Here is a 22,056-nt window from a genome sequence, read left to right as displayed (position 1 = left end):
ACCAAATATTTTCCCTGATACAAAATTCGAAAATTATTATCAGCAAACCAAATTAAATATTTTTTTAATAACCAACAAACACGATAAATGGCCATAAAATCATCAACCTATTATTATTATATGATCATGAGCGTCATGCCTTTACGCCTTTATGATTTATTCAATCAAATTTCAATTTTATTTATTTTCATGTCATGAATAGTTGCACTTGTTGTTATGTGTTTGATGCAATTTTTTCTTCTGCTTGCATTAGCAATGCTCAAACTCTCAACACTCATTTCTCTTGCAAGAATTTTTTTTTCAATTATTTTCTGAATAAGTTCAATTTCCAGTTACAGTAAACTCTGAGAACCGTACGTTGGGAATGATAAATGAGATGATTCAACTCAACAAAAAAAAAAGTTTAAAGAAATTAGAACTTGCGGATCAGGAAATGTACATAATTTGAATCGTGGAAAATTCGACACGACATCAAAAACGATTTTGACCTAGTCTAAAAGTTAACAGCAGCTCTCCATTTGTCTAAAAAAACTTTTAATGTGGGTGAGACCGATTTTCGTGGAGTAGATTATAGAAAATCGAATGTCGATAAGGAGTCAATCAAGAAGGTAGTCTAGTCTAGCATTTATTGAGCAATTTGTGCGATAGAATGCAATTTTGAAGACAAAATAATGTTACAGGGAGTGAAGTATTCAGAGTGTGTGCTTCATGAAATGAGAATATCACGATATATGAAGGAGAGAATATCACTGATAATCACCTATTCAATACATCAGTAGTAGTTACCGAATCTGCTACTTCTTTTGTTCAATGTATTTTCAACGGGTTGATAAATATCACCACAGCCCTGCACGAGCATGAACATACAAAATATTCGGAGGCTGATGAAATCACAGTAGGCACTGCATTTCTTTTGTATATGTATATTGTATATGTGAATTAAAACATACAATACAAACAATCGTAAGTGGTAGCTCTTATCACTAAAGCCTCCAAAGATTTGACACTTGTCAATTTAGTGTTCATGCTAAGGAGCAGTGCTGTGATATCACTGATGATCACCTATTCTATACGAAGGTATATATAGTCTTAACCTTGCACATACATCACTAGTAGTTACCGAATCTGCTACTTCTTTTGATATTTTCGACCGGTTGATCAAAAATCTCATAGTTGATTTTTGCTAAGCTGTCGACAACAGATGAAACCGCCCTGGTAGTTAGTTGTTTATCGATTCTTAGCCCATTTAGAAAAATACGATGCTTAATCAAACAGTAGGATAGTATGTCTGACTTGTAACTTCTTTCACCATCATCACATAAACATGCCTCCATCGCAGTATAATCGGTCCATCATAAATTCAATATGAACAACGCACAACAATAGATGTAGAATACATTTTCCGAAAACGAACACAAAAAATTATTAAATAAAATATTCAAGTGGAAAAAATGTTGGTTAGTCAGATTGTGGAGCAATTGTTTTGCGGATATGAACACACGTGATGCACAAATTTATGCACAGCATTAATGTATTAACTAGATTACCAATATAGCAAGCAGAGCATTTAGTGGCATTTATAAGTCAGATGCATCTTCAATTTGTCTTTAGTTCTAATTGAGATAGCGGATCGTTCACATTTCTTTTCTTCGTTCAGCGAGAGAATTCGTATTCGCCGTTTAGTTTTACCTATTTAGTTTAAATTTAAGTTTAATTTATTCGTTAAAAATGATTCGATGCGGTTTTGTGAAAAGTTCAGTGCTTATTGCCATTGTAACTTGTGTGACGGCTTCAGCAGGTAGTGGAAGCAGTTGGCTGGGTCCAGATTTTGTGGTGTTACAGAAAGTGTACGACGACTGTTACGATAATGATGATTTTACCGGTTGTTTAAAGGGGAAAGCATTAGTTGCATTGAACAAGGCAGTCGATCAGGTGTGTTCCAGGACCACTGAGTTCCTATCAATACATAATGCGCCAGAGTGATGTGATGGTTTATTTTAATATAAAAAATGAATTATGTCGCAGGATTCCATAACACTGTTCGATGGTGTGATGCTGGAGAAACAGAATAGCACCGACGAAGCGGACACTCCGTCGATAGCGGATGAACGATCGTTGAATCAATTGAATGGCATTGACAAGGAACTGATGACGAAATTGGATAAGTTTTTGCGCAGTCACGTTTTGAAACTGGATATGAGCGAGAGTCGCGACAAGAAAGGTAGGCTTGAGAAATTACTTTACCAATGGTTTCGGGCTATTCCCAATAGATTGGTTTCAATAATTAATCGACGTTTGTTTCACTTTGGTTATGCTTCTATTGTAAATTGGATTTTATTTAGTTACTTTTAGAGATGCTTAAAAGGGATACAGTGCCCGATTTTTCATTTAATTGAACCAAAAAAAAAATTAAGAAAATTGAGGATTTTATAGATTCAATGGTCCACCTAAACTAAAAAAAATCACCTCATTTAGTCGTGCCATTTATTTACGCTTCAAATCGCAAACTCCCAACTAACTCCCTTTAACCAATTAAATTAGCTTGATTAAGCTCAAACTGCCAGTTGAACTGAATATATATTTTAAACCGATCCTTCGTTTTTACCATTTCATAGAGAAAAAATTGCATGAGTACGCAATGGCGGCATTTCTAACAGGTAAAACCTTCAAATTATTACAATGAATCGGAACCTTTTTATCTAAAGAAAACCAAATATTATTCTCATAGCAATGGGTATAGCCGGGCCGCTCGGATTAAAAGCGTTAGCATTTATATCTGGAAAAGCTTTGATTATCAGCAAGGTGGCCCTAACCATTGCCGGGATAATTGCATTGAAGAAAATCTATTCAAGCGATAGCCATCATGAGTCTAGTATCCAAGTACACGCTAGCGAACATAATCGAAGAAATGCCTATTTGAATAATTATAAGCCGATCGTTGCATCGAATGGTTACGATCCATATTACTATGACAATCCAATGCAAGCTCAACCGATTATTCAGTAGGGTGATTTATTCCATAAATACACGCACGATGTTGATGTTCAAATGAATTATAATAATTTTCATAAAATGACAATCAAATTAATAAAAATTAATTTAATCAAACCAATAAAGAGTTTTTAAACGAGGATCCATCTAAAATGTGTAATGTCAGCAAAATCCCCGGTTTTGAAACCTGTCTCTCAGATCGGAACAGTGGCAGAAACCATTCGCTTAATTCTGACAAATTATCGCTTAATTACAAAATATTTAAAAAAAATAGGCGATCACTAAACACAATAAAACTCTGCTTTTGTTCTAGAAAAAAAGCTTCACAAATATGCTCTTGCCGCTTTCCTGACAGGTAAAATCTTATCATTGCGCAAGTTTTATTAAACGAAACCTAAAACAAAACCTAAAAATTATTCTCAAAATGTAGCCATGGGAATTGCCGCTCCATTAGGACTAAAAGCTCTAGCCACGATAGCGGGCAAAGCGTTAGTGATCAGTAAAGTTGCCCTAACAATTGCCGGGATAATTGCGTTGAAGAAACTATTCAGTAGCGATCACCATGAAGAGAAAAGCTTTCAAGTACATGCTGATGACGAACAGAACCGTCGTAGTATGTACTTGGTCAGACCAGTCAAAAATATTGAAGCACATGGAATGGACCCGTACCATTATTACGAAACTAAGAAATAATTTATTGTCAAAAAATACCGTTCCGTTAATTGATGTTTGTTTAAAAATTAAATTATTTTTTACACATCACATCATCAAGCCTATAATTATAGATTAGTGTAGCTAGCATGTAAAAATGAGGTTTTTACCGAATTGTTTTGTGAAAAATGTTTTGTAAGACCAAACGAAAACCTATAGAACAGCACAACCAAATATTGATAGTAAATTTAGCTTGTAAAGTTTATTAGAAAGGTGGTCAATAAAGGATTTAGAACTATACATTTTGTTGTACTTATACTTCCTTCGTGTTTCATGTACATAATTAGGTCAGTTCCCGTCAATGTTTTATGATAGATTATATTCGATAATATATCTAAAAACAAAGCTCGTAGATAGAATTAGTTTATCGATAGCAGGTAAATTTGTGACCAGGTAATCCACAATATCTGGTACATCTGTAGCATCATACAACAAATAAAGTTGTGAATTGCCTGGAGACAAAGTTACCTGCTACAGGTGAAATTTTCAAATCTATTTGTCTGTGATTTTACGGATTATACCGTTACCAATGAAAATTATCAGCACTAAACTCAGGCCGCCATAGTTTTTGTACATACAGCGAAAGATATTCTTAAGAGAGACGACTACGTTACCATTATATGGTAACTATTACCATACCATACGCTCGTTATTTTTATTGTGCAATTAGTTACAAAATATTTCCAACACAATATGATCCAGCAACATTGTGCAGAATATGCCTATCATGAATAATAAGACGTATCCTTCAACAATATTACCAGAAAAACAACGGAAAGCATTCAGAAAAGGAGCCTTTTCTACATTTACCTTGTGTTTCTCGTACTGTCTGCACAAAGTTGCAAGATTAGAATTTTATTAAATGCGTTGGAAATATTTTTTAACTAATTGTGCACGTGCGGTATGGTATGGTATGGTAACGTAGTCGCCTCTCCAAATTATTTTTTTTTGATCACATAATTCAAGTTTTATATCTCGGTTACTTATGTGAACTTATTTTGATAAGTTGGTCCAACATTTTACTCTGTGGTTATTGGTTATCCGTATTTTGATATATCAAGATACGAAGGCCTGTGGCCGAAAATCTTGATATATCAAGATACGGAGAACCACAGACTGAAATGTCGGATTTTCTCAACATTTTCGATCCTCAGTATCTTGATATATCAACATATTCGGCTATTGAGTTATAGCTCGTTCGATAGCTTTTATTTATTTTTATTTATTTGTTGGTTTTGAGACCGTTCTAACAGCCTTTTACAGCCAATAACAAGTTCAGTCTGGACCACCGGCTTTACGTGACTTCCGAACCACGCCTCGAAGTATGTAATTACTATCTGAGGAAAGTTAGGTGCGAAATTGATATCTCGCCTTAATGTAGGCTAGACATATGTACACAAATTCATCGTATTTGGGTTACGTCATACGATTCATTCAGTGTGTACATCGTTGCAGCCACCAAACACACCGCAACTACCCAAATTATGAAGCTTGAGTGAACTAAGGACGTTACCAATGCGATATAATCGCTAGAAAAATTCCATGCGGAATTTGTCTGTCACGGGAATCGAACCCGGATCATTTTGGTGGAAGGCTAGTACGTAACCACTGAGCCATCCCGTCACAATGGGTATAATGTGTCTATAAATATCATGTGATGTCAGCGGATCCGCAATCCACCTATCAAGATCGGACCTATTTCGTCTTTGATGGATATATAGATATACATTGTCTGAAAGGTCTTTGCCAGTAGACCTCAAAACAGGCCTCACACAGTCTCGAGCCACACCTGGTTGCTGGTGGAAGATCTCCGAAGTTGGAAAAATAGTGTTTTTTATCCGAATTTCTTGACCGTTATAAATGATCGTTTCGGGTGAGAGTGGGCTCGTTAGAAAGCTGAGCTTAAGTAATTTCGGGTAATGCCTAGTTTGATTAGATTGATTGATATATGTTTGCAAAAATTTGCAAGAAAAATTTTCAAAATCTGATGACGGTTATTGTGAACCTAACATGCTAGTTGTAACGTAATCCCAGACGAAATGGGTCCGATTTTGATAGGCGGATTTTCAAAAGAATCCCTCTCAACATTATTCAAAGTTAGATCTTGATTCACGGGTGGGGACCGAACCCACAATCTTCAACTTGTCGGGCTGATGCTCTAACCATTGAGCTACCGTGGACATCTTCTTTTCAAATCGAGTTTTCAACCGTTCTTTCAAATTCTACGTCACAGCTCGTATCATGTGTTGCACACCACGCTGATCAATTGGCGAACTTTCCTCAACACACACATACTCAACATGTAACGCTGTCGTTTTCCGTACATATGAACATTTACTGTCTCCTGCATTAATTCGAATCGAATTGATGTTGACACGATACGAGCTGTGACTGTGACGTAGAATTTGAAAGAACGGTTCAAAATTGGATTTGAAAAGAAGATGTCTACAGTAGAGCATCAGCCCGGCAAGTTGAAGATTGTGGGTTCGGTCACCACCCGTGAACCAAATTTTTCTTTTCAAACTCAATTTCATTCCAATACCGTTTACGATTTCTGATAATTATTGTACTAGTTCTAGTTACTTTAACTAACCATTAGTCAAAATTAGATCTTGATGTATCAAGATTTAAAAAAAAGTTGAGAAAGAAATCTTGTGCTAACTTCAGGGACGCGAATGTGCGTTTAGAAACGACAGGGAACAGTGTGGAAATTCGGTAAAATTTCCACTTTATGTGAAATTATTCGATTTTGTTAAATCTCGTTTATTCTTACTTAAATTCTCTTAGTTCAATAATTTCACATAAAATGGAAACTTTACCGAATTCTCGCACTTCCCGGAGCATAACATCACAAATATATTTTTATTAAAAAAAACCTTTCCAATCGGATTCATCCAGCAAGCATTACGCACGTTGCATAATCTATACTGACAATGATAATAACGTGTGCGGAAAGAAAGAATAGGATTGAAAACGTTTTGTGTGACATTTTTGCCGAAATATGGTTTAATGATAATCGCTCCGAGATTAAACGAACACAATAAACAAAATAACACTTACGATTCGTCGCACGCGCTCCAATTACTATCCAAAATATGAAAACTACTTGAATCGTAATAAGTCAAATTATTAGCCAAATGGCTATGATAAGGCGTATTGCTTCTTCGATGTCCATTTTTGTTTTACTGGACAATACAATAATATAGAGGTGACTGGAAGTTGGTCCCAATGGTCATAATCGACGTCACAAGAGTGGTTTGGAGTGGCAGAATTTTAAATATCTGTTTTTGCGTAGCGGATAAAGCAAGTAATAAATTGGGATTTGAACGAGGGGAAATCACTCGTGGAACATGATATATATCCGGTTCATCAAATGAACGGTTAAAGGTTAACCTGTTATAACCTGAAGCATATGACCAGCATTATTATTGGGTCTACTACTAACATCGATCAAAAGATTTTTAATCGATTGATTTCAAATCTTGTACTTCAATTTTCTTGGCATGCATTTTACTATGGACCATATTACCCCAGAGCTTGTCATTATTAGCTTGTCGTCGTGATCGATAACAGATGAATAGCCGTATGTGACAGGTAGAGCTTTCACAAGAATAAAATATCAGAACAGTCTTCAGGCAAAGACAAAAATTGATTATCACATTATGTTTGAAGACAAACTTTAATATTTTAAATGAGGTATACTAAGGTATTTCAAAATCGTTGCCACAGGACGTAAGGCGGATGTTTTTAATCTACCAATTATGACAAGTGTGTTCCATTATTTGTACATTAACTTTGATTTCCCATTTTCCCAATTTTTATAAATACTTTTTTGTAAATTGTGGCTGTGCCATCGTACTTTTGGGCGTGGGTATGTGTGTGCCATGTTACTCATATTTTGTTGTGAAACATACTCACTGAATGATTTCTATTATATCAAATACATTTTTTCAGGGAAAAAAATGTACAAATACTTAATGGCGGCAGTTGCAGCGGCCGTTGGGATATCAGGTACTCATCAAACCATTACCATTATTTAATAATTACTATTTCCAAATCATTCTCGATTAAATTTTCTAAAATGATACTTAGGTCCTCTGGCATTAAAATCAATCGGAATCATCGCTGGAAAAGCATTGATCATCAGTAAGGTCGCCCTTACCATAGCGGGAATATTAGCGTTGAAGAAAATCTACTCGAATGATAGCCACGAGGAAACCACTTTTCAAGTGCACACTAGCGGTGATAATCGACGAAGCACCTACATTCTTCGACCGATTAAGCCGACTGTAAAACCGACCACTATTGATCCCTATCGATATTATTCGAGTAACAATTTTGAGTATCCCAATTATTATCAGTCATAGTCATGAACGAATGCAGAGAGTTCGTTGACGAACGAAATTGAGAAATGATCTCGTTTAATGTATTAGATTAGACGATAATTTAGTTAATTAGATTTAATTATCTGCATTTCTTAATCATAATTATGTTACATTTATTAAGTATAACATTAATTTCTTCGATAAATAAAATAAATTAGATATAAACGTATCAGATTGTCAGTTGTTTGTACTTCAAACAAGGTGTCATTTGCGGGACTCTTTCAAGTGGGCTTAAAATGTTTTTGGTTTTAAACTAGCAAAAAATCCTTGACGGATATCGTGGCAATACATTCCCGTTTCAACATTTAACTATTTTTCCATTTAATAAAATTATTTCACATTTAAGACCTTTCCACCACTGTTTCGATCTGTGAGAAAATTTGATAAGTCTTTCGACGTTTTGCATTAATATGCAGTTCAAAAATACCATTTCTCATCAGGCCATGGCGACAGTGGTACTCGATACAGTGCTCCATCGAACACTATACCGATTTGCACACGAATAAGTCTAGCGAATCATAATTGAAATGAAATTTCAATTCGGTGCTACACTCAACCAATCGTGGCCAGTGTGTGTGGTTAGCCACCACAAAGCTGGACATACCAAGTATCGAACATATACACGTGTTAAACTTCGCACGTATTCATGTAATGTGGGTGATTCTTTTATAGATACACGGTGCGATGTATCTATATTGTTGAATTTGTTAAACCAAAGATGAACCGATCATCATTACACTGGTTAACACAGAATGCGAAGCATTCATCACATCAACAACGAACCTGGTGCCATTGGACAGGCACATTGTCTGAACAAGTAAGACCTTTCTTCGACCACTGTTTCGATCTGTGAGAAAATTAAATACGTCTTTCGACGTTTTGCATTAATATGCAGTTCAAAAATACCATTTCTCATCAGGCCATGGCGACACACATTTCACATTTATTTTCACCTGGTTGAATGAATGCTAGAGAATATGTTAAAGCATAGCACTGCAAATAGCATTAACACTAAATTAACAAGCGTCAAATAGGGAGTACAAAACACGTCATTTATCTGTATATAAGAAACGCAGAGCCTGCCTGCTGTGATTTCATCAGACTCCGAATATTTCCTATAATAATGCTAGGATAGTGCTGCGGCTGAAGCCAGCCGTAATTTTTCTTTTTGGTTAACCATACACATAGCGAGTAGATTATTGCAATAATTAGGTCTAGTACTTCTTTTGATCTAAGTATTTCAAATGCAATGATACCACATCATTTACTTCATTAGATTGAACACGCCTTTATTTGGTTATAAGACAACGATCACCAGAGTTCATCAATTAATTTTTTTTTGCTGTCCATAACAAATTATATTTCCGCCAGGGAAAACTTTCTGTAATCCACAATGTAACTTGAGAGGTAGTGTTCGTTTAATTTTTGGGCGAAAAGCAGATAACCATAGAATATTCGCAATGTCACCTCTATTAACCATGGAAATATTGTAAGTAAAGAACATATCATGTGAAAAGCGCTAAAAACCCAAATAAATATTTGTATTATGTGTTGGATAGGACTTAGCACAGGGATGATTTTCCGAAAGCTTGAACCTGCTAGATGATATTAGGAGTGAGTAATCGAGGAAGTAGTGATTTTCGTTTTTATTATTTTTGTCTGAAGAACTCTGAAAATATGTGTAAAAGAAAATTTCATTTTGGAAAATTATATCGTATGTATCTCCCAAGTACCAAGGACCATGGAAAGACTTGGAACGAAGTGAAAGCCTTGGCGCTGAATCGTGTGCGATGGAGGCAATTTGTTGGTGCCTTATGCTCCCCCACGGAGTAAGACAAGATGATCTCCCAAGAACTAACTAACGACCAAATAACCGGGACCTTATCATGCATGTAAGAGTACACACCTACAGGGTTTTTCCAATTATTTCCATCGCAACATTTTTTGATTGCATCGCTGCTGGTTACGTCTCAATTCAACATTTCTAAATTTCCAAATCGTTTGCGACCATAACGTATCCAGTCGAGACTACCACTTTATCACATAAACTCTATACAAACAAATTCATTCAAAATCTATCTAGTTACACATCAAATATCGCATTATACACGCGCACAAAGTATGCGCGTATGTTTTCATTGTAGTGTATTCGTGGACAGTTTTGTGGGCATTTTTATGATTTGCTGTTCATGCCCACAAATTTCAAAATTGAATACGAGCTAAAGTATTTACCGTAGTACAACCGAACTGGGGAAGATCGATAGAGCTCAAGAGTCTTCCCCGATCTTCCCCATAATAACATTCATAATTATTGGTTTTGATTGCGAACGAACTCAGTAAAAGGTATCGTTCCCGTGATATATATCACGGGAACAAGTATGTTTAGATAGTGCAAATATGTATAAAACCAATAATTATGAATGTTATTATGGGGAAGATCGGGGAAGACTCTTGAGCTCTATCGATCTTCCCCAGTTCGGTTGTACTACGGTAAATACTTTAGCTCGTATTCAATTTTGAAATTTGTGGGCATGAACAGCAAATCATAAAAATGCCCACAAAACTGTCCACGAATACACTACAATGAAAACATACGCGCATACTTTATGCGCGTGTATAATGCGATATTTGATGTGTAACTAGATTGATTTTGAATGAATTTGTTTGTATAGAGTTTATGTGATAAAGTGGTAGTCTCGACTGGATACGTTATGGTCGCAAACGATTTGGAAATTTAGAAATGTTGAATTGAGACGTAACCAGCAGCGATGCAATCAAAAAATGTTGCGATGGAAATAATTTTGATTGAAAATTTGAAATTTCCATTTCAGTATTGTGTTGTAAATTCGAAATTTTTAGCTAACAGCCATTTTAAGTAAAGGGACCACACAAAGGAACGTTGTCTGGAAATATTTACGTTTCATTTTGTGAGCAGATTTTTCAATGACTCAGACAGACAAGCATATTATAGTCAGATACAAAAGATACAAAATTTCCGAAGTGGACCAATTCCCGCAGCACCCAGGCCTAGTGGCATACCTAACATATATTCTAATGTTGTATGGAATGAAGTAGGTTAAAATTTTCCTTGGTTTTAAACATATCCGAAAAAAGTCGTGTGCGAAGAACTTTCCTAATTAAATTGAACATCAAATAGGTAAATTCGGGATATGTTTGTAAATATGAATACCAAATATGAATTAGAAGTGGAATGGAGGAAAAAATCACATTTTCTTTCAACCACCTCTATATAAAGAGAGTGGAAAACCAATTTCGGATATTCGATAACGCCGATAATGTCAAAAGCAGTGATTTACTATCTGGAAGTAAGTCAATTCTATAAACAAAAACAACCACGAAATCGGAAAATATTTCCAGTTAATCTTTTTCCAATAGCCCGGTAACCGAAATCTAAATGAAATTATCTTTTAACGTCATGTCCCATAAGATAAATTTAGTGAAACTTAATATCCGGTTTTATACCCATAAACCTTATCTAGATTGTATTAGACGTCAGCAATCACAACAAAAACATACATTCACCAGCACACACATTTAACACAAATATATACAACACATATCCCCAAACAAAAGCCTTCTGCAATAAAACCCTTCAGCTCAAATGCCCTTTAATAGTCATCCATTTAACCCTTTTGCTTGCGCGGTATTTCGACATTTCGCTATTTTCTTCTGCTTAAAACACAAAACGTATCTATTTAAGAGCTGGTGTTTGACGGTGTTTACATAAAGTTTTCGTAGGATGTATTCGGTTTATATTGTTTGAGATATTGTTTTGTTATTTGATGGCTTCACGCGCCCACATCTTCATCTCAAAACCGAAAGCTAAATTCCTCTAGATTTAGTTGTGATTATACGTCATATATGAAAATATTTTGGTTTTGGGAAAACGTAATCATTACGAGAAGGAGAGATGAAATAATTTAATATGTTTTTGCCTTTTGCCTTGTGTGCGATATTAACTTATCTTCTCGTTGAACGTGTTCAGCTTTGGATTTTATTTTTCCCTGGTTATAAAGTTGTGACGTAAATAAGTAAGTCAGTGAGCAAAACACAATTGAATATGTATGTGGATTTGACTGAGGAGGAGTTATGTAATATGAAGCTGCTCGATGTATCTATATAGAGTCATTAGTCGTGTTATGTTATATAGAAAATAAAAATCCGAATTTTATGACTCACAACATTTGAATTTAAGTCATACCCGTAAAGTATTGTCAAAAACCAAATCTACCAAAAATATTTTCCTTTTACAATGTCTTGTACATCTACTTATACAAGGCTTTTCGACTGGTATATGAACAATTTTTGTTACAACCTCCGTATTGTATCATTTAAATACAACAGCATTATAGCTAAATGCAATATACAGATGGCCTTAAATGAAATGATGACCAGAAACATATTTGAGCCGTAGACCTCTGCAACCGAAATACCTGGATTACACTTTTATTCCAAAATGATTGTGCAAACCAATTAAGTTGTAACATCTGAAGCTGATAGAGAGAGATAGAGAGAGATTTTAATCATCATCTATCTCACAATTTATTACGAATTTCGTAATTTTCCATGTTGAAATCACAGTCGTTCGTAATCGTAATTCGATTACGATTCCATTTTTACGTGCAAAATTACGAAATTCGTAATAAATTATGTGATAGACGGATTTTCAATTATAAAACCTTAGTTTGTGAACCTAGCTATTTTACCTGTACTCGTCGTTCATATACATAGTTATAGAACCAAACAAAAATGATATTATCGAAATAATGAAGACAATTTTCAGTAGACATACCCTCAAAACTTGTCGCATGTTTTTACAAAAAGAACTGATTATATAAGAGCCGTACAATTATGCACGCTTATCCAATTCACTGTCGCTCGAAAAGTATTAATTTCTCATCTTTTGTCACATTCAGATGTATTGAACCGCAAATACACAAGAATAATGTAAAAGGTAAAAAATATTTTTTTATAATTTTTTTTCGTCTGTAAAACTTAATATTATCCCATTATTGACGATCATAATAACATGTTTGACAAAAATATAATATTTTCTTTCATAATGGGAAAAGAATAATGTCGTTTAATAATGGCTTTATTTTCCGCATAAAAGGACATCTTTCAAGAAAGAAATATATTTATTATGTCATTGTGTTATGAACGGTATTAAGTTCATGCTATGTGAAGCGCACATTTATCATCTTTAAAATTTGTCATCATTACTTATAAGGTTGACGAATATACGAGGTAAACAATGATACAATGCCAACTATCAGATTTTTAACGATCGATAGAACGCAGATTTTTTGTAACAATTTTTATATATTATGTTGTCGACAGCCATAGCTCGAAAAAACCACTCGACGAATACAACTCACTTGTAAAAGGCCTAAAGATTGAAACTCTTTATACAAAAATCAAAAAAATCTATTCGGGAATCGCTTGCTCTACCTAACGTAGTCTTATATCGTCGATGTTAAAACAAATGAAGTAAAAGATTCTATTTCAACCTGTTGAAAAAATACTTAAATCAAATGTTAAATTACGCAACCCAAGACAGAATGCTTCTGCTTAAATCCATTTAGTGCCAAGAAATGAAACAAATGTTCATACAAATTACCTTAGACTCAACAATCTTTCGACGAAAAAAAGGGAATACAAATTCTTATGAGTAGGCATATCAAATTGCAGGGCATGATATATTTTGAATGACATAAAACCATTTCCTGAGTTGGCAAGCGGTATATAGGGTATAAGCAATCACAGGTTGTCAATATGAACATTTCTCTTCAACGATTTCTTGCTTTAAAAAAATATTGATAAATAAACTCCAATTGATTGCAAGAGTAATGTACTACCTCATTCAATTGTTCTACTACTTCTGACAGAGAATTTTCTAGAAAGTCTTTCGAAACTAGAAGGTCTAATGTGTGAGATATCTTTTACTTTTTGGACATAATAAAACTTAATGCCTAACGCTCACATAAATAAGACTGTTTTTACAATTGACCCATGTGAAAGAAAAGATGTCCGAAACTGGAAACTACTCATCTGTTAGCGATGAAGAAATGAGAGCTTAGTTCTAGTAAGATAGACAACATAAGTCTTATTATAACAAAATATGTTGAAACGAAATGAAGTACAAGATTTGGCGTCGAAAACTCATTGCCAACAGAAGTACAGCACATTTAACGTGATACAGACTGTTGATTTCAAATCTTGTACTTCAATATTTTAACCAAGTAGTAAACATGTTTAATTGAGGATTTATCATCACCGTATTCTTTAAATACACTCTTCAGGCCAAAATAAGTATAAAATTGGCTGTCGACACTACACTCAATTTCGTTTAATTAATTGAGTCTATCAGAACGATGATTTAATGGCCAAAGCTACGACTCTAATTCATAATTGTAATTGTGTTATGATGTCAAGTTATTTATCACACGAAAAATATCTCCACAAATATTCCCCATTCATAGCGATTCGACCCCGATGGGTTCAAACGCTGTTGTATGGTAACCTAGCAACGCCTTCGAAATATATATATAATCAACTGGCCATCGCCTTATCATAAGTCCAGTTTTATGTACACAGTTAAAGCTACGATCGACAAAATATTATATAACATGCATGTGTGTATATAGCCACACGGACTACCATACATTCATATAAATGTTTGGAATGCTCATATTGCTCATAGAATTATTGAACTACGTTTATAGATTGTGTATATATGTATTGTGTATAATGTGTACACACAACATATCTCTGCTATAGCCTCCAATCTAACAGGATCTCGAAATTCGCAGAGTGTGAAGGCACAAAAGGGAGGAAAATTATACAATAAATTTGAGTTAAATGGACAACATGTGGATGGTGCGGGTGAGGTGAGTTTGAATAGGAGTATAAGATGGTTGAATCGGTTGTCCAATATATTTGTTTTGTTGGACCGAAATTTGTGACTTTTCATGACAAAGGTAATTCCAAAGGGGGTCTTTAGTTCGGGAAAAAATTCGCTGTTCAACCTTGTGTTCAGCTTGATACGTATTTTTTTTTGACCTTATCACTACAATAACCGTTCTGTGAGACTTCTCCACGTTTGACCTCAATTTGCTTAACTTTGAGTTAGTAGTTTGCATTAGTGTTTAACTTCATAATTATGTTTTCAAATAAATTCCGAAATAAAATAAATTAACATAACCAAGATGTCGAGAAGAGAAGCAAGAACTCCCTCCGGTTGGTATAAATTCGCCGAGAACATTTGCCATTTTCGGCTGGTATTGTGTAAAACAACTTAAATCCTTATACACCACCCTTTCTCTTAATGTGTACGAATCGCTTAATACCCAAACAAACATCCATATACACATATCTGACGGTTATATACGAACATCACCTTCAACATATTATATGATTCTTCCCACCCACAAATCCTTATATTATTTCTCTCCCACTCCCGTTGAACTAATTAATGTTTGATTTCGTGCCAAAAGCATTTTGCTGTTAGATTATAGCTGAAATAAATTCATCGGGCACAAGTAGATAATAATTTATAAATGAACTCTGGGTATTTATATATTGTGTGTACTTTGTCTAAAAGATTATTTTTATTTTTATTACAGCCGTGATAAAAGTGGTTATTTATTGGTTACACAATATCGATTGGATGTTGGTAATTAATTATATTATTTGTCGTCTCTCAATAATGCGATAATTCGCTCAAAATCTGATCGATTATGTGCACTGCTGCACGGTAAACTTATTTTTAAATAGTTTATTCAGAAAGTCTACATTCATCTATTTCGTAAAGTAGCCTGAACTTAGCAAAAATGATTTCATCAAAAAAGAAGTAAAAGATTTAATGATTATACCGTCGTACGCTTACCGTTTGCGTCTATTTTGATTTACAACCAAACCTCAGAGGTTTAACCTCTTAGAAACGTCTAGTCATCTGTTATCGACAGCGACGACAAAAATGAGCGATGGACCTCTAGATAGCGTTATCTTATATAGTAAGGGGTAAAACAATGAAGTAATTTATTATGTATCAAACATAGGCAAAAATTTTAACAATTGAAGTAATAGATTCATTCATTAAATTGCGATGCGATGGATACTGGCGATACGCTAAAAGTTGTCACTTTAGGGCATAAGAAGTTATTTGTTAACCGAGTGATGAAAATAGTAAATTTCAACAAGAGCTTGGACAGAATTTACCATTTCTACTAGAGTAAACAAGAAGGTTTATCACGCTTGCAAGCGAGTATACTTAACTTACATTTTATAACTTCTCATTTCAATTTTCTGAGCGACGAGAAAAGAAGCATTAGGTCTACACAGGGTAACTGTTGCCATTTAAAGCCAAAGCTTAAACTAGTGGTATTTCGGCTCTACCATTTTTTTTAACATCAACTCTACATTGTATTACAATGTAGGTTTCAAGAAAAAAAATTTATTAACTCACTGTCTCACAAGAAGTACCAGCGAGTATAACTGCCTTGATACAATTTACCATACAATCAACTGTATACGGAGTACAGTCCAATAACCCTTCTCCGTATGCTCACTTTAGCGTAGTGGGGATGTAGCTTAATAATTCAATTAAAAGACTGGGGTGATTGTAATTTTAATCAAACGAAAACCATAAAACATATTCACATAAACATAAAGCGCCACATAAACTGATATACTCACAGCACCCAACCATATTTCCGATATTCATACACATATAATAAAAAAAAGGCGGCCACCAATCTTCTATCCCCCAGAATGATAACCAATATCATAACAATTTTCTCCGTAATATTACACAAGAAAAAGGGAGGCGCATATCTGGAAAATATGAAATTTTCCATTGCACAATATTTGAAATATGTATTTTTTTCATAGCACCGACCGAAGCTTATTCTCATACCGTTTGAATTTTATATACTTACAAGACCGGATCTCATATATAAACAACAAAAAAACAGAGCCAGAGAAAACTAAAAATTTTCAAAGTTTTTTTTCCTCCCCGCATTTCCCTCACTGATATAATTTAATGCGACCATGCGCAGAATCTTATTGTTACGATGAGACGATGAATCGTTGATACATATTTTTTTTCTTCTTCGTTTCTGTTGTGTGTGGTTTGAGTGCGAGGACACACACTTGTGTATTAGGTCAGATTATATATTGACGATTTTGACAGAATTTATGTGTGGCGTAGAGAGAAAATGTTCGGTTCATATCCCTTCGTGTAATTCATTAAACATTTTTTGAAACAAATTAATGTCCAAACTGTAATTATATCCAATTCCCCCGAACGCAAAGGCGAAACCCAATTAAGTTTTATGAAAATGTGCAACACTAAGGACATTTTCCCATAAAATTCCAATAAAGAAACCCGATTTTTCTATGAGCAATAAGCCATAAATATAGTCAATAAGACTCTCTTTACAATGCCACCCACATTTCACCCAACCACAATACACATATCGAAATATAAAATATATATTCTATCTGCTAGATGGGGTCATGCCATAAAAAAATCAATAAATCTTTATGTCTGGGATGTTGTAAGGTGCATGTCCACTGTATGTATATAGAAAATTGACCAATAGAAAAGGGGAGAAAATAATATCCAACGTCGCAAATATAAAATTGTACCCTAAAGGTTATACACATATATCTTTATGGATGGGTTTAAAAAAAAGAAAGAGTGCCAGGGCGGTACGTTATGTTAAAAATGTACAATCCATATATGGATGGAAATTCTGTCTTTTTATTAAATATATTTCAGCTCACGGGATCTTTGGTTCTTTATTCAATGCTCAATTTGGCATCTAATATTAAACATCCGTCCAAAATTTCTAACACGACCCCTTACAGGACTGATTCTGTAACATAAACTAAAATGCAAAGTGTAATGATAAAACACTACATGGACTTATGGTATGATAGTGTTTAAGTAAACCATTAAGAACGTAAAATATTACCATAGATAATAGTGGCATAGTCAATAAATTCTGAATTTCAACCAGTTAAAAATGTAGCTTCAAACTTGCATTTTAAGTTTACTTGCAATATCCAACTTTTCTCAAACTTGTCTCTTAACAGAATTTATTTGCGAAGGCGAATGACATATTTGTAAAACTATAGAGAAAAGTTCTGATACTGAACTCTCTCGTAGTTAAACGTTTTTAGTAGTTTATCACCGGAATGAGCAACTACATTGAGATAGAATGCCTTGTAATAACTTTTCGCCAATAAATTGGACCGAGTTCGTTTTAATGATATTTCTAAAAAAAATTATTTTCGGAATTATCAAAATCAAAATTTGGGAATGGGATTGAGAATTAACGTACTAACAAAGAAGTTAGAGACCCTTTTTAAACGACAAACATATTCCCAGTATAACGATTAAATCTTTTACTTCATTGGCTTCAAAAATCACTGGAGTAATCTTTTACTTCCTTAGTTTACAAAACATTTTGATATAATTAAAAGAACAGCGGTCAGAGCTCGTTATTTATTTGTGTGATCGTTGTCGATAACACATGACTAGCCGTTTCTGACAGGTTGTTTGTTTGTTGAGGTGTGGGTCTCAAGAGAGAACAAATTTTTTGAAAGGGTACTCACAAAATTAGTATTCTTGTTAGACCTTAAAAAACACAGAAAAACCGTTCCACTACATCTGAACTGCTCCTTCCCCTTAGAAGGTTCTTAAATTTCTTTAAAAATTTTACAAATCCCACCGTTCCACTATATTTGAGCTTCTCCTTCGAAAAATAAACAATTTTTTTTCTCTTGAGGGTAACCCTCCGGGTAACCGTGAAGTGAGCGTGAAAGTACGTATGAAATGCAATAATCTTCGAAATTTACAATTGAGATTGTGATTCTGAACCAGTGATACACCAGTGATGGATTTTGTGTTTAAACACATAAAAGCCAATGAATAGTTAATCATCTGCCTGCTAATCAACATTAATAAAGTAAAGGATGTCATATCAGACACTTCAAACCAACGAGGGAACAGATTTAATTATTGCATTAGCATTTGTATTAGGTTGTGTGTGGAGGAATTCCATGTGCGGTTCCTACTTATATTACAAAATGTGAGTAGTTTTCTTAATTATTTGGAACAGGCAATACCACTGTTTAAATAAGTAGAAATTGCTATCACCTTATGAGTTTGCATAAGTCATCAATAAAGCCTCGTTATGCTCGTTATAGACAGAACAATATGCACACAAACCCTAAACGCTTTGATTATACAAGCCAAATTTCATAGCTAAAAGAAACATAACGTGTCTAACGATTATTAAATTCCAAATTAAAAAACCATAAATTATTATCTCATGAAATTTTAAAACTTTCAATATTAAACTCGTACCACGCAAACTATGCTCACTATCTACTTCAAGTGTAATCATCATGTTCTCAATTAAAACTTTTGGAAGCACACAAAACACAAATGTTTTTAACAACCAAACAATATTAATTGAAATAAGGGGGGCTGGGGAGCTTAGCTAATAATCTACTTTCAGTCAACTAATGAATCCCTAATATTGCATGCTCAGAACACTAAATAATAATAATGGTATAACAACGGTGTAGTAGGTGTATAAGAGTCGACACATAATATCAAATTATCCAGCAACTATAATGGGAACTACGGTAAATTAATAACTTTTTCGCTTTAAAGTTGATATTCATGCCGATATTTGAAAATTAAATCGTTTTCAATCAATTTCATTATCACATTTGTACAATCTAACTTTTCGGAAGTTATTTATTAATTGCACGGTTGTTATTATGAATTGAAAAATGTGTAGTTCTGCAAGGTTTTTATTAGATTTATAGTTGTCGATTGTGCCACTCGTATTTACGTCTCGATGTACAGCCGAAATGGAATGAAAAACCCGGTAGATTAAAATCTTCAAGGTTTCTGGAAAATTCCTTTTTTTTAAATTGTTAACCATTTACAAATGTCAAGTGGAACGGAATGATCAAATCTGATACTTCTTTTCTACTGTTTAGTGAATGAATCTCTTACTTCATAAGTTTCAACATGCTGTATAAAACCACTTTCACTGGACTTGGTTTCTTATTTATTCGTGGCTATCAATATCAGATGACTAGTAAGTAGCCAGGTAACCATAATACTTCCAAATTCACTTCGCTTGACAAAACAAGCCAAAACCTCGTCGTTAAGATGAGCAAACAAATTAAACTTCCATGTCTTTGAAAGGTTCAAACTGACTACAGTTTGTTCGTTGACTGTTCACGGTTCATTCTGCCACAGCTCTAAAACTCTAAGATATGTCCACTCTACCTCTAAGAACATCAAATAATGCTTCAAGATTCAAACCCTCGAACCATTTACCAATCTGTTATTACCTCATATTAGGGAATGAGCGATTACGTGATTAGGTTACATCAACTATCGTACAATACAAATGTACAACGTGCTATGCTTTATTGATTATTGTCTCAATATTCAGCCATCTGACTACAGAGAATCTTGGCATAAATTAAGGCGGTTGTTAATAGAATTCTAAAGCCTGGATTGCAGCTAAAAACTAATTTTAAATACTTTAGTAAACCAAACTGTTCATTTTTTATTGTATTTTCGCATCCCGTAATCAACGGATAATAATAAATGAATATTTGTACGTTCACGTTGAACATACCAACCTTTCGCTCCTACAATGCACAACATGTTTATCGATAATTTAATTTTCTGCATTTTCCACTAATCTCAAAATTTGTAGGATAGAGGAAAATTGTCGTGAAACGGAAATTACTTTCCAAAGTTTTGATTGCTTTATGGTTACCATTATTTGCGCTAAATATTACATTATAAACGTTGAGAAAGTTGGTGGAAAATTAAAATTAGTTTTCGAATGCGATGAAAGTAAACACAGATTGTGAACGATATAATTTGAACACATTTCAATATTTGAGACCATTCCACAGATACGATTTAACTTTTCAGAAATTGCAAATCTGTTATTAACATAAAAAAGAAGCTCCGATTAATGTGGCTATATGTGGTATGTACTGCATGCTCAAATTAATGAAGTAAAAGATTTGGCATCAACCTTCGGGCAATATTTTCAACAAAAGAAGTAACTGATCTAATGATCATTATGTGCGCTTGCCGTTTCCGAAAGAAAAATCGGCAAACATTTCTGACAACATGAATCGAATCAATTTTTTATCCCTTTTATTAAAGAAATTTTTCTCCCATACCTCTCAGATATGCCTCCCGACAGCGAAATAATGCTGGAAAAATAATTTTCCTTAACTCACTTAATCATTACCCCCAATCTATATGCATAAGTATAACTAACAGCTATGCTATAATTTTAACTTGGCAATATCAAATTTACTGTATACTTTCTTATTTGAATAATATACATGACAAATTTAACTTTTTAAAAGAGGGAAGTCGACTCCATTGAATGCATGATTTGATTAATGAATTTTACAACATTAGGGGTTTTTCGGTTTCTTCTACTTTTTTTTTACCATTCCACTGGTGTGTGTACGGTATGGGGGGCATATTATAGAAAAGTACTTATTCCATGATGTTCATGAATATAACTTTTTGTGTTTGTTTTGAATTAAAGCCATCCAGAGGAGATGAATATTCGATCGGAAATGATTAATTAGGGAACATGAAGTTTATTATAATTACATGATACGCAGATTATTTCAATTTAAACTGCTTTAATGGAGACTTTATTGATAAATTGTAGGTGATGCATGCATGCGGAGAGAGAGTGTGGAAAAGGCAGAGTTTGATGAATTGCTTGCCCTATGGTATAGCGATAAAGTTCTCTAGAAATAAATGAAGGACCTTCATTGAAGGTATAAAATTGACTTTTTGTCCGGGTCTAGCAACTGTACCACTATAAAAGAATATCGAACAATTCTGCATATCCAAACCTAATAATAC

At 34.1% G+C, this 22,056-nt stretch overlaps 1 protein-coding gene and 1 non-coding gene across 4 annotated transcripts; one reads left to right on the top strand and one right to left on the bottom strand.

Annotated features, from left to right (window-relative positions):
• The first annotated feature begins 1,621 nt into the window (after positions 1-1,621).
• LOC119085874 lies at positions 1,622-8,250 on the top strand. 3 transcript variants are annotated; one of them, XM_037196383.1, is made up of 4 exons: positions 1,622-1,932; positions 2,026-2,221; positions 7,657-7,713; positions 7,795-8,250. In XM_037196383.1, exons 1-4 carry the CDS (start codon positions 1,729-1,731, stop codon positions 8,067-8,069), a joined length of 732 nt encoding a protein of 243 aa, XP_037052278.1. In that variant the 5' UTR covers positions 1,622-1,728; the 3' UTR covers positions 8,070-8,250. The 3 variants fall into 3 exon arrangements, with proteins under 3 accessions (XP_037052278.1, XP_037052281.1, XP_037052279.1); XM_037196386.1 differs by lacking the exons at positions 7,657-7,713; positions 7,795-8,250 and adding exons at positions 3,305-3,346; positions 3,422-3,940; XM_037196384.1 differs by lacking the exons at positions 7,657-7,713; positions 7,795-8,250 and adding exons at positions 2,616-2,657; positions 2,729-3,130.
• Trnav-gac lies at positions 5,810-5,882 on the bottom strand. The gene has a single exon. It is a non-coding gene; the product is annotated as a tRNA-Val (tRNA).
• Positions 8,251-22,056: the final 13,806 nt, after the last annotated feature.

The sequence above is a fragment of the Bradysia coprophila genome, chromosome IV (genome assembly GCF_014529535.1).
Source record: "Bradysia coprophila strain Holo2 chromosome IV, BU_Bcop_v1, whole genome shotgun sequence".
NCBI lineage: Eukaryota > Metazoa > Arthropoda > Insecta > Diptera > Sciaridae > Bradysia > Bradysia coprophila.
The sequence above is the reverse complement of the archived record's forward strand: the minus strand, read 5'-3'. Positions and strand labels throughout refer to the sequence as shown.